This window comes from Neolamprologus brichardi, chromosome 12 (assembly GCF_056152115.1).
Source record: "Neolamprologus brichardi isolate AB-2024 chromosome 12, ASM5615211v1, whole genome shotgun sequence".
Classification (NCBI taxonomy): Eukaryota; Metazoa; Chordata; class Actinopteri; order Cichliformes; family Cichlidae; genus Neolamprologus; species Neolamprologus brichardi.
The window spans coordinates 31,541,491-31,554,594 of NC_142115.1; the positions used below are offsets into that span (position 1 = coordinate 31,541,491).

The following is a 13,104-nucleotide window of genomic DNA, read 5'->3' on the forward strand; positions in this document are numbered from 1 at the left end:
TGTGACGTACGTTTTGTTTGCGGAGCGCGCCAAACAGGGCCATCAACAGTAGTAATCGTAGTGGCTTAAACTCTGGAACCCTTTTGCTCAGCTTGGCGTAATATTCACGCTTGGTAGGATACATGGCTTCTACAAGTAAAGCGCCGCTACAGACCAGAAATTTACCATGGTGAGCTGAAAGTCGCTGTTTATCACAGAATGGTTCAAAAGGTTATTGCTAGCTAACATGCCTACTGTCAAGCTAGCTGCTCGCTGCACTGAGTAGACTGATGCATTCTGTGAACTGCTAGCTTTATATACATTTAGAAATAACGTTAGTTATTACGCATAGTTGTAACATGGAAGGAAATTAGCTTACCTTCAGTTCGGCTTACGTAAATCTTATCAGTCCATCAAGCATTAACATGGTGCCACTTCAGCAACAGGTTAACCGAAAACCTGCAGCTTCTGACTGCGGTGAAAGTACCTTAAAGTTGACGTTTTGTTTATAATAAAGGGTGATATTACGAAAAAAATATGGATGCAGAACTAAAAAGTGGCCATGTGTAATGTGATATGTCAACGTTTGTCAGCGCTTATCATATGTGTCCGTAGACGTTTCAATAATTTGCCTTAAAATTCTTTCGAGGTTGCTTATTTGCCTTGCTGTAAACGCAGCAGTTATTGCAAGTATGAATGCGTGTGTGTGTGTTTTCCTGTTTCAGGGTTGAAAAATACAGACCACAGACACTTGATGATCTGATTTCACACAAAGATATTCTGAGCACTAGTAAGTATGTGGACTGCCGCAATAACAATACTATAAAACTGTATAACATGACACTTATGGATAATCAAACTACTTTTATGTTTCAAATTTATAGAACTATTGGGGGAAGGGGGGGGGCATATGTGGATTGTTAAAGAAATGTTGGTTACTTGTATATAAACTGATTTTCATTTGTTCTTTTTATTTCCAGTCCAAAGGTTTATCAGTGAGGACAAGCTTCCACACCTTTTGTTCTATGGCCCACCTGGAACAGGAAAAACCTCAACCATACTCGCCTGTGCCAGGCAGCTGTACAAAGAGAAGGAGTTCAACTCTATGGTGTTGGAGGTATGTTACAACTCCTCATTAGAAGATTTGGGTTTGCTGAATTGTAAAGGTTTTTTAACTTGTAACTCTGCCATTTTACATTAAAATATAACTAATTTTGGTTTAAAGCTCAATGCATCTGATGACAGAGGTATTGATGTAGTACGAGGTCCCATTCTGAGTTTTGCCAGCACCAGGACCATCTTCAAGTAAGACTTAAACACTTATACTTGTAGAGATTTTGACCAGAAATAAGTGTTCTCAATACTTTTATGTGCAGTTAAGAAGTGCAATGGAAATGTAAGCTGCTGCCTTTGTTTTTTTTATATATCTTGTCCTTCAGGAAGGGCTTCAAGTTGGTGATACTGGACGAGGCCGATGCCATGACCCAGGATGCCCAGAATGCATTGCGTCGAGGTAAGCCATCTGTTCGTTCAGGCATTACCCACTGTGAGGCACACGGCTCAGTGAGCAGGCAATTTGGCTGCTGCTGACTTACAGTGTATCTACTTTTAAACCTGGATATTTATTTAAAAAGCTTTACACTTTTTGCAGAAGAGTGGAAATAATGATTGAATTTAACTGTGAGATATTTTGTAAATTTAGTCCAACCTGTGTTTTTCTAATAATGTTTCCATATTTCATTTATAAAGCATCTATTGCTGCTCAGTGCAGTTTTATATTTCTAAATAGATGCATGGTGAAGGAAGAGTGGATGATATTATTGGTATATTACTGTCAATTCTAAATTCTCAGTGAGATGATTTACGAGTGTCCTGCACAATCTTAGCAATATTAAGCAAGTCCTTAGGATAGATTATTCAAAAAAGTGGAGTTTTTTTTTATTTACTAAGATGTTGCCAGAATTTACATTTTAAACTTGTTTCCCTGCTTTCATCCCACCCTTGCTCTCTGTCTCAGTCATTGAGAAGTTCACAGAAAACACTCGATTCTGTCTCATTTGCAACTACCTTTCCAAGATCATCCCCGCCCTGCAATCTCGCTGCACCAGGTTCCGCTTTGGTCCGCTTTCGCCAGACCAGATGATCCCTCGGTTGGAGCACGTTATCCAGCAGGAGAAGTGAGTTAATGTGTGAATGCTTTCTCTCCACTTACTGTTTTTTTTTTTTTTTTTTTTTTTTTACATCTCATTGAATTATTCCCAGAATTGCTAATGAACTTGCCAAATGTATTTGTACCTGTTGGCCTCCCTGGGCTCCGCTAATCTGCATATACTGAGAGAAATAATTATTTGATCCCCTGCTGAATTTATAAGTTTGTTCATTTCCTTGTAAGTGAGCATTCTCTAATTTTTATGGTAGTTTAATTTTAATAGAGACAAACATAATACCAACCACATTAAAGATTGTTTAAAATCCAGAGTCTTTGTTCTTATGTTACATTTCTGTTGGGTAATGTTTAGAAGTTTAGGGCTTCTGTGTGTGTTTGAAAACAGTTTAAATCAGAGGGCAACATCAACCCTGTCCTCTCAACTGTACCAGGCCCTGAAAAACCAACAAATACCACAATAGGAAATGAATTTTCTCATTGTTTCACATTTATTGCTACATGCAACTTGAGATGGAAGAAATTAATGAACGGACTTGGAATTATTTTTGATTGCTCTATTTATTAAATGTCATCAGTTATTTATTCATGTCGCAAGTTTTAATTTAACGTTGATATGATTTAAAAATAGTTGATTATGTCATTACTTTTTGTGACAGTATTGACATCACGCCAGATGGAATGAAGGCTATTGTGACCTTATCAACGGGTGACATGAGAAGATCGCTCAACATACTGCAGGTATGGCCAGAAGTTCATCATCAGCGTTGTTTAAGATGTGGATGTCATGTTCAGTGTGGCCGTTTTTTAAACAGCGAAAATATCGCCACTGGCCACTTGATTAGTTGCGTCCACCCTTTTGCCTTCAGAGCTGCCTTATTTCTTTGTACCATTCCTTCGAGATGATTGAATCACACAGTTGCTTTAGATTTTTCTGCTCCACATTCAGGATGTAAATCTCCACTACATTTTGCATCCAATATATCCCAAAGGTGCTCTATTGGATTGAGATTTGGTGAGTGTGGAGGCCATTTAAGTACAATAAATTTATTGTCATGTTCAAGAAAGCAGTCTGAGATGATTTGAGCTTTGTGACACAGAGTGTACCAAGAAAATATCTCCCACACATTACACCATCGCCAGCCTGAACTGTTGATACAAAGCAGAATAAATGTGTTCAAGCCAGATTCTGACCCTGTCATCACAGTGTTACAGCACAAATTGCCTTCTATTAAGCTGCACGTTCTCCTCTAACATCCAACAGCGCATTTTCTCCCAGAGAATAACCACATACTGGATATTTCCTCCTTTTTTTGCACCATTCTCTGTAAACCCTAGAGACAATTGTGTGGGAAAGTCCCAGTAGACCAGCAGTTTCTGGTTACCTTTCTTCCCCATTCTGATGCTCCGTTTGAACTTCTTCAGGTTGTCTTGACCATGTCTACATGCCGTAATGCATTGAGTTGCTAGCATGTGATTGTATTTGCATTAACAAGAATTCAAACAGGCATATCTAATGAAGTGGCCAATGTTACATATCCAAACTGCAGATGGGTAAACTGTACTGCATGTCATCCATCTCTGTGATTTCAGAGCACCAGTATGGCCTATGGGAATGTCACAGAAGACACAGTGTACACCTGCACAGGGCACCCCCTCCGCTCAGATATAGCCAACATCCTCGACTGGTGCCTCAACAAAGACTTTACCTCAGCGTACAACCGTATCCTATATTTAAGTTCTGACTATGCCATTTTATACTTTGTACATTTCTTATGAAGTTTAGCATATTCCATATTCCAAGAAAGAACATTTCTTTCTTGCAAATAAAACTTCAGGTTAATAGAAGCTAGCTGTACCTAAATGCTTTGCACATGTTTTTAAGGATTTGGTGACTTTTTTTGGAATGGTGGGTTAACAAACAAAAACTCATATTAGTAGTACAGTTTATGATCTTGCATTTCTTTAACACATGGATGAAAGAAATCCTTGAGCTGAAGACTCTGAAAGGTTTGGCTTTGCATGATATTCTCACTGAGGTTCATCTGCTTGTACACAGAGGTAAGGAACATGCAAAGGGGGGAAAAAATCACGTTTTTATTTCTTTCTTTAATTTAAGCACCGCAGCACAAAAGCCACCCTCCTTTTATGCCAACATTTGATTGGCTGCTTCTCGCAAACATAAGGTTTGAACAGGTGGATGGGGTTGCTGTGCTCACAGACCAGCCCTAACCATAAAGTATTTGGAGCAGAAACATGAGTGTCAACCATAGTAACAGCACATGTTAAAGAAAACATGCAATGAGGCCACTTTAAAACCCACTGAAAGGTTGGCGGTTAGTGACATGATCAGTGTTAAAGTTTTAAGCTCACAAGTTTGTGCATTAATGAAAGTTTTTCTGTTTTTACTATCAAAAGCGAAGTATCTAATTTTTAAAAATGTTTTTTCTTTAAAGTGGATTTTCCTCCCGCTATTCGGATTAGTCTGCTCATCAAGTTGGCCGACGTAGAGTAAGTGCGATGCTTTTTCAAAAAATATTTACAATGTAACAAGTCATGTTAATATAATAAAGACGCCAACATGTTGATTTCCACACGTTGTGGCAATTTTTTTTTATTTCCATTATTGCTCATGTTTTATCTCTTCAGACATCGGCTTGCATCGGGAACCAGCGAGAAGATCCAGCTGAGCTCAATGGTTGCAGCTTTCCAGGCAGTGAGAGAGCTCGTGGTCAGCGAAGCACCTTAGATACAGTAATGCAATGATAGTCTTTTTCCACAGTGGGGGGGCATCAGGATAAAAAGGATAACCAGTTATTTGTTTATTTGGGAAGAAAACTGTGTCCAGTGCATAATTGCCCACCACACTGAACCTGCTGTACAGTGTAAAAGATGTCTGGAACAATGCTAGCAGCTATCTGACTCACTCACATCTGCATACAGAACCAAGATGGAAGTCGATCAGCACAGTGAAAAAAACAAAACAAAAGATCCTTTTGGCACTTTTGGTTAAAAGGTGGACTTGGAAAATCCTATTTTCAGTTTAGTATCACTGCAACCAGGTAATCAGTTCATTCTTGTCCAAAAAAAAGTCATTGAACATGTGTATGTTTTAATCAGTTTAATAAAACCCTTTCTTATAAGTCCAGTTGCTATAATATTAATGTGCCAGTACATTAGCAGTGCATATAATGGTAAACACAGGAATTAGAAATGATATATATCTGATATTTACACAATAAATTAATAGTATAAAACTGTTATTCAAGTCAACAATGTGAACACTGAATGTTTGCTTTGTAGTACCGCAGTAGTGCAATAAATGAAATCTTAGTGCAGGAATGTTGCATCTAAAGTATCTTAAAATATGCTTCATCAAGCTTTCAAAGCATTTGTTATCAGAAAATACAAGGCGTTTTTAGGATCATAGTTAATCGCTGAAAATGTCAGTTATTTATTTTTAAAGTTCCTATTTAACTTTCCCACTCCTCTTCATCTGAGGAGCAGCAGGACTTGAGGCGTTCGGGGATGTTTTTGTATGTGAGGTACTCGAGGATCCTCTTGGGGAGGGGAAGCGCCTCAATCTGGTGCGTGGAGATAGAGTGGCGCAGGATAGATCGACACAGGTGGCACAAGCTGGGCACCGCACTGGGTGCCCTCCAGAACCTCACGTGGCCATCTCTGGTTCTGCCAGAAGAGACACATTTGCATGTTTATTCAGGGGCCAGTTTTCACAAAGATACTTTAGACTGGTGTGTTCAGGGATGGTCCTAATTTTGCTCGCTGATTTAATCCGTCTAATGCAAATCAGATGGTGTCAATAATGTAAAGACAGGTCTCATTTTCACCTTTAAATGAATCAAACTTCCGTACTAACTCGAGCCTAAGATTGATGTTACCATGGTACCGACAGGTAGCTTTGACTATTAGTACTCGAAAAGACAAAATCGTTGCTTGTAATTTACCAACATTATGTATTAGAACATAGTTTTAGACACTGCATTGCTTTCAGCCACTTTTGTATTTTCAAAGGAGCCACTGCACTAGATGGATCTGCATATCTGATCCCCCCACCAATATTATATTTAACAGCTTAATAACTGGGTTTTTTTCTTGACTAAAAATCCATGAAATTAGGCTCTCATATCATTCATAAGTTTAGTTGTATAAATATACTTTATAAAAAAATAAAATAAATAAAGCTAGGAAGTGGGGTAAACTGAATTTTGGCATATAATGTCTATTGACCACCCTCTGTAATATTGTGAATCTATGCTGAAATGAAAGCATCCTTACCCCGTAGCAACAACTCCCCCTTGTGGATGGTACTTGCAGCACAGTCCATTAGAGTCTCTGTCTCTTTTTGTCTCCATCACCATCCCTTTCTCCCCCAGCTCCCAAATCCTAAGAGCTCTGCAAACGCAACACATCTGTCTGAAAGCATCTGTCCAGTGTGTAAAACATTTAAGTTATATAATATAGCATTTTCAGATAACTGACCTGTCGTCTGTCACAAGTGTCAAGTGCAGACCGTTTGGAGAGAACTGTATTGCTGATATTTGGTTTTGCCCATAATCTTCAAAGTAGTCACTGTGCAGAAGAGAAAGATGTGACTTTGAACTGCACCAAGTCAAAGTCAGATGTTCCACATAGTATACATATAAAACAGATTGCAAAAGACAAGGACACTAGGACATACTTTCACGCGCCGTGTCATACGCAAACAGAGATAATGACAGTGTGGGCTGTTTGGTTCACAGATTTAAGCTTCTGTACTTAAACTCAGTGGTAACAACCCGTTTATTTGAGTAATTTGCGGTCTTCTTATGTAACCCATAAAATGGAGTCTTTGTGCACAATTTTAACCCTCAAAGTTGTACAAACTCACGCCAGAGTGGCCAGCTTCTCTGCTGTGTATGGGTCCCAGAGGTCGATCCACCAACTGGAGCCGCTGAAGGCTGCAGTGGCGAGAATTGCTCCGTCAGGAGAGAAGTCACAAGAAGACAGGAGGTACACGGTCTTGTGGGCCCCTCCTGTCAGGTTCCTGATGAATGTATATGAACGTAGACTCCACAGACACACCATCTGATCAAAGTATAATCACGCAGGGTTAATGAGACTTTATACCTTGCTGGAAGGCCTGTTTTTAATTTGGAAAATTAATGTAGGTTTAGTCGACGCTCAAAGTAGCTTGTCCCTGGGGTAATTAATTGCTGCAGAACTGAAAAAAATGTTTTTACAAAAGCTAGTAATTTGTCAGTGATGTACTTGCTTGGTGTCAGCGGGACTCCCTGAACCACGCAGCAGCGAGTGACTATGCTCTTAAAGTCTAATATCACACAACGTTATGCTGTCTGCTTTCCTTTGAAAATGAGAATATGCAAAATTGTCAGTTTGATTGGAGTGTTAAGACTTCCTGGTGCTCCAGAAGTTTCTAGAAGATGCTAAATGGCCTAAAAACATTTTAATAGCAGGAGCAGGTAAAACAGTCAGACCACTACAATAGATATTCAGAAGCACCCACTAGCAGATAATTTCACTGAAAATGGATATCTCCTATAGGTGTTTAACTGGGTTGGTGTCAGCTGACTAAAGACATAAAATATAAGTCTCTGTATTTTCATACTCAAACCAACCAGTGCCTTTAGATAATGATATTGTCATCCTGTGAGAGACCACCCCCATGAGGACAGAACTGTTTCATCACCAGATAAAGATGATTACTCAAAACAACATGTCCTAAAATAGCCCCACAGCATAACAGAGCCACGCTCAGTGGAGAGATCAAGCATTCAGGTTTTTCCTATAATTTGTCTATGACGTATGCAACTCATATCCATCAATACTGGTAGCTGTCAAAAGAAAACACCACTAAAATAACTGAAGTTTGCAGAAGATTAAATACTTTACATAAGCAAATATCAACAAACTTGTTAGGAGCAAGAATTCAAATAGGAAAATACTTGAATATACCTTCAAACTAATTTCATTGTCCTAGAAAAATTAACGTGATGCAGGATTGCATTTAAAGCTGCCCTTTTAGACAATTTGTATCACGCACTTTGAGCCAGTCTCCTGATTAGACTTGTGGACAAACAACATTAAATTTGACACAGTTGAATGAACAGGGTCGCCCAAATCCATGTTGATAATGTTCATTAGAAACTGATAAAAGGAAGGACAAAAGGACACATTCAGCAAGCTTAGAGACATTAAGCATTTACAAGTGTTTGAGTTTTACATGCACAAACAAATTACTTAAGTTATCTTTTACAGCGCTCAGGACTTGATGAATATGACCCAATACGGTACTTTTGCAATGAAACACCTCACCCTGTCAAATCTCCCGACAGACGCAATCATGCTACAGTCAGATGATACGCAGCAGGAACTAATCCAGTCTTTATGGCCATAAAGCACCTGCACCTTTTTCCCTAAAACAGACAGGAAAAACATGGTAAATGTAGACGAGAGACTACAGAGCCTCATTATTTTTACTTTATTTTTTAAAATGACAGTACATCTCAGCTCCTGATTCCTGAATGTGTAAGCACAGCCATCTGCTAGCTTTAACCTCTTACATTAGAACAGAAGGTTTATTTCAGCTGAGATTCACAAGATTAAACAGGGGTGAAGTAATGATTAGACAGCTTCAGTCATTAAGACCTTGTCTGCAAAGCCTCCAGAGTTGTTTGGTGACACGTGACAGTTAATATTTAACGTTTTTTTAAATGCGTGATCAGGCAAGCTCGAGGTGTACTTTGACATTTGAAAATTCAGCTGAAAAGCCTCGCAGTTCTAAGGTTATCTGCAAGAAAACAATTTGAGCCCAAGTAAAAAGGACGCACCAAATATGTAGATTATATTTTGTCCAAAACATTTTTTCAAAATAAGACAGTTGTGACTGCCACTCACAGGTATTTTTCATAAATATCTGAAAAATACCTTTATGAGCCAGGTCCCATATCCTCAAAGTTTTGTCCCGAGAGGATGATATGAGTGTGAGCGTCCCATTCTGAGGAAACACCAGGTCCCTTACAACCCCTTCGTGGCCGTGGAGATCAAAAACAGCACTGCCTAAAGGAAAGGAAAAGAAAAAACAAGCGATTTGAAAATCCATTTAATTCAGCCAAGCAAAACTAACCATCACAGAAAAATAAAAATCTCACCTGTTAAAACGTTCCAGATTTTGATCACCCCGTTCTCCAAGCCCGTGGCCAGAAGCAGGCTGTTTTTCCCTTCTGATCGTGCTTTAGCCGGACACGCTGTTGCATTTGATTTCGGAGGTCTGGGCCCGAAGGCGAGCCCCCACACTGGGTGACCACAACTGAAGCTTTTGTCTCCTCTGTCAGTCTCTCCATTTTGACTTTCTCTGTGGGTGAAAGGAGCACCAAGAGTGCAGATGCCATAAAAAACTCCAGTGTAGGCGGTGTGAAGCTAGAGTTGGTGATTAAATGATGCAGCTTTCAAGTGCTGCTGGTCACAGCAGATCTAAACAACTAAACGGTAAACTGAGAGCTGAAATTTGAGTCTTCATGTTTTGCTTTTTTCTTTCACATTAATCTAAAATAATAGCTGGAATGAATACATCCACTTGCATTCTTCTGCCTCCTTCCATATGTTTTATCAAATGTACCAACAAAATCTACTGAGTATTTAAAGTTGTAAGCCACATTTTTTTTTTTGCCTTATTTAATTATTTAGGCAAATTCAAACATTGTTCATGGAGCAACAATTCTTTACTGCAACAAAAATATAAAGAAAAAAAAAGAGTACTGTTTTGTTATTTTGTGTGGTATTGGCAGCAGTGCTGAGCATTTTTCAAACAAATTGGCACTAATGAACACTGCTGAGCCGAAGGGAAATTCTTTGTGGGCACTAGACAGAAAAATACTATAATTTCAGGGGCCTAATTTAGAGGTAGGGGGTTGGGGGTGGGGGTGTAGGGCATAACAGCAAGACCCAAAAGTTTAATATTAAATACAGAAAAATTAGAATTTTTAATAAATAAATAAATGAAAAAAGGAATAAATGACATTACTTAAAGCTATTTTTAAAATCTATATCTGGTCTTACTTTAAACAATAGCTGCTTTTAATGCTTATTTTCTGGAGTTTTTATCGCATTCATGCCTTATTTCCAAAATACTGCTCAGTTGCATGAGGATATTTTCACATACTGGGATTAACTTTCAAAACCACACATAACACTAAACACTGGATCTTATAATACAAAAGCCAGTGCAGAAATGGACTGTGATAATTATTGTGGAGTTGTGCAAGACAGAGACGGGTTATAGAAGCCAAATGATATTATCATAAGGTTACATTTTAACTGTTTACTCTGTCTAGCCGAACATGAAGTAATACTTTTTCCCAGGTGGCTTGATTTCTTACATAAATACAGGCGTGTATTAAAAAAGAAAACAAGGGGTTAAATCTGATTGTCCACCACCATCCCCACCCCTGCCACTGTTAATCTTACAAAGCCCAGCGTGATTGTATAAGAGCAGTTTGGACATTTACTCGAGTACACTTTTAATGCACCTATGTTATTCGTCCTTTTGATGCGAGTATAGTACTTATTTTGACGCTTCAGTTATTGATTTTGTAGATTTTGTAGAGTAACTGACACATATTGTTCGGTATTACTACAGATAAAACTACACACATTTTACTTTAGGTAAAAATAAAATATATTTTTAATACTATTAGACTTTCCGATATATTTTAGATTAAATAAAGATTCCGTCACTTTGCATAACAGTTACTGTATATAAAAAGATGTTTACACTTTTTGTGTAGTAGCCTCTGTAGAAGGAACAGGGCTGCACTTGAGCTCGAGTGTCCCCGTGTTTTCGTCACTGTATTCATTTCGAATCAAGTGTTCTTGTTGCCTGCGGGCGCCTCTGTGCCACAATCAATCAAATAAAAAAAATCAATCATTCACTCGAAAAGCCCGTGCAGGACCTGCCACCACCACCTTCCACCTGACACGGAAACCAGAATCTTCGAGGGCGACCTGAATGCATCACGTGCGGATTAAATATACAGTAAAACCTACTCGGAGTCGAGAGGCCAGGCGACGACCCAGACGATCCCGTGTCCCATGGACCAGGCGAACCAAGCTCCATCCGGAGAGAAGTCAACACTCCAGGTTTCACATCCAGCTCTCTCCACCAAGGACGGAGGTCGCCTGGTCTTCAGCTCCAGGAGAAGAGCCGGGTCGGACGCTGAAGGAGGATAGAAAGACACCACATAATCAACGTTTGGCACATTCATCCTCTGACAGCGCTTGCAACTCTTAACCCACCAGCGTCCCCTGCTCGGTTGTATACGGTGCCTCTGGAGGTTTAATGCCATCTCCAAGTAACCGCTGCCTAGTTTCTGATCGTTGCGATGACAACGTACTCACCGAGCTCGGACGACAGTCGCAAATATTCACTTACATGTCGGCTGCAGCTCTGGGTTGTTTTCCGTGGAGCACATCCTTTCGCTTTTCACATTCTTCGCTTTGTGACCGACTTCCTGAACGTGTCCTTCCCGGTTGACCGCAGCATTTAAACTAAAGGAGCTCACACTTTGTACGTCCGCAGAGAGCAGAGGCGACAGAGTGCTGTCTGTCAGAGATAACGTGAGAAGAAGAAACGAAATGTTCAGTGAGTTCCTGTTATCTGACTCATTTGTACCATTGCCCAACGTGATCACGTCTCCTTTCATGACGTAACCTTATTATAACCCTTAAACCACACCCCCATGAGATTAAACAACAATCCAGCTTGTTCCTTACACCTTATCCACTCGTTATAACGAGAGTTGGCTTTATTATACCCAAAGTCAGTGATTCAGGGACGTGGAGCGACTTTTTTTTGTTAGTGGGGTCTCTCTCTCTTACACACACACTGACACACACACACACACAAACACTGACACGCCCCTATTATGATAGTGGAAAATACCCTGGTACCTTTGGTCAACTGTTTGGGTTGAAGTTCACATTTAATATGAAAATTTCTCACTAAAATATTCATAAACAATGTTTAGTTTTTTATTTGACTCAGAGCAACAGAAAATGTGCAAAACTACAAAGTGAAAAAGCTGTGAAAACTAAGCCTTCATGTGAAGTTCATTTGCAAGCTTTGCTCTCTTGCATCATGCATGATTATTTTTGGCCTACTGTACTTTGGCCTACTGTACTTGTTTTTTTTCCTCGCTGTATTGAAGAATATTATCATTATTAGTTGAGATCACTCTGAATAATTTTGACTTTTTAAGGACATAAAATTGTTCAAACTGAATTACAGGGAATGAGTATTGATCTAGTAACAACAGGGACTTCTACTAAATTTGTGAATTAATTTGTGCCATTGAGAAATACAATTTGTGGGTTATTTCTTGTTCATGTAGATTCTGTTTTATCTATTCCTTTTTGAAAACGAGTCTCTTTAGCATACAGTGATCGCCTTTGGGTGTTTGGGTGCAAAAATCTTTAAAGAAAGAATTTTGCACCCAAATTTTATACTACAGTAAAATGTTTCTTGCTGATATAGAGGAGTACAGTAATGTAATATTTCTGTAGACGTACACAAATATTCACAAAATATTTGCTTATATTTTTATCCTTTATTTCCCCTTTTGGTTCTGTCCTGCAAATCAAGTATCAAATATCTGTACAATAACAACAAAAAAAACCCCTTTCAGAACAACTTTCTATACAAAGTGCATGAAAACAGTTTAAATACCTGATGATCCATAACATTTTTTTTATTTTACACAGGTTCATTTCATGTCACGTTGTCTCCTGTTGTTTTTCTAACCGGTAAATTCTTCTTCAGTTGGTGTCCATGTGTGACTATTAAGGTTTGTTTTAATGTAAAAGAAAAATATACAAACTTGATGTGATCATAGCCGTAGAATAACATTATAGCTGCCTCAAAAGCAGTGAAAAAGTCTCTGTACTGT

At 38.9% G+C, this 13,104-nt stretch overlaps 2 protein-coding genes across 4 annotated transcripts; one reads left to right on the forward strand and one right to left on the reverse strand.

Moving 5' to 3' along the window:
* rfc5 (replication factor C (activator 1) 5) lies at positions 1 to 5,291 on the forward strand. Its single transcript, XM_006803868.3, has 11 exons — positions 1 to 169; positions 705 to 769; positions 960 to 1,096; positions 1,205 to 1,284; positions 1,419 to 1,492; positions 1,997 to 2,156; positions 2,803 to 2,884; positions 3,737 to 3,866; positions 4,127 to 4,204; positions 4,600 to 4,654; positions 4,793 to 5,291. The coding sequence occupies exons 1-11, from the start codon at positions 123 to 125 to the stop codon at positions 4,890 to 4,892; spliced, it is 1,008 nt and encodes a 335-aa protein (XP_006803931.1). The 5' UTR covers positions 1 to 122; the 3' UTR covers positions 4,893 to 5,291.
* wsb2 (WD repeat and SOCS box containing 2) lies at positions 4,782 to 11,877 on the reverse strand. Of its 3 annotated transcripts, none has more exons than XM_006803866.2 (9): positions 11,592 to 11,877; positions 11,207 to 11,375; positions 9,313 to 9,515; positions 9,089 to 9,220; positions 8,477 to 8,577; positions 7,032 to 7,228; positions 6,644 to 6,733; positions 6,440 to 6,556; positions 4,782 to 5,830 (listed from the first exon to the last, which is right to left on the reverse strand). In XM_006803866.2, exons 1-9 carry the CDS (start codon positions 11,860 to 11,862, stop codon positions 5,617 to 5,619), a joined length of 1,494 nt encoding a protein of 497 aa, XP_006803929.2. In that variant the 5' UTR covers positions 11,863 to 11,877; the 3' UTR covers positions 4,782 to 5,616. The 3 variants fall into 3 exon arrangements, with proteins under 3 accessions (XP_006803929.2, XP_087705472.1, XP_006803930.1); XM_006803867.3 differs by lacking the exon at positions 11,592 to 11,877 and adding an exon at positions 11,456 to 11,516 and having other exon boundaries at positions 4,783 to 5,830; XM_087849346.1 differs by lacking the exon at positions 11,592 to 11,877 and having other exon boundaries at positions 11,207 to 11,520.
* Positions 11,878 to 13,104: the final 1,227 nt, after the last annotated feature.

Excerpts from the sequence above, each read along its gene's own strand:
- rfc5 (XM_006803868.3), top strand. The coding sequence starts at position 123 with ATGGCTTCTACAAGTAAAGCGCCGCTACAGACCAGAAATTTACCATG. Across the intron at positions 1,097-1,204 it reads TCAACTCTATGGTGTTGGAG|CTCAATGCATCTGATGACAG; the intron begins GTATGTTACAAC and ends TTTGGTTTAAAG. Across the intron at positions 4,205-4,599 it reads TCATCTGCTTGTACACAGAG|TGGATTTTCCTCCCGCTATT; the intron begins GTAAGGAACATG and ends TTTTCTTTAAAG.
- wsb2 (XM_006803866.2), bottom strand. The coding sequence starts at position 11,862 with ATGAAAGGAGACGTGATCACGTTGGGCAATGGTACAAATGAGTCAGAT. Across the intron at positions 8,578-9,088 it reads ATGGGACCTGGCTCATAAAG|GGAAAAAGGTGCAGGTGCTT; the intron begins GTATTTTTCAGA and ends TGTCTGTTTTAG. Across the intron at positions 5,831-6,439 it reads GGGGGAGTTGTTGCTACGGG|AACCAGAGATGGCCACGTGA; the intron begins GTAAGGATGCTT and ends CTCTTCTGGCAG.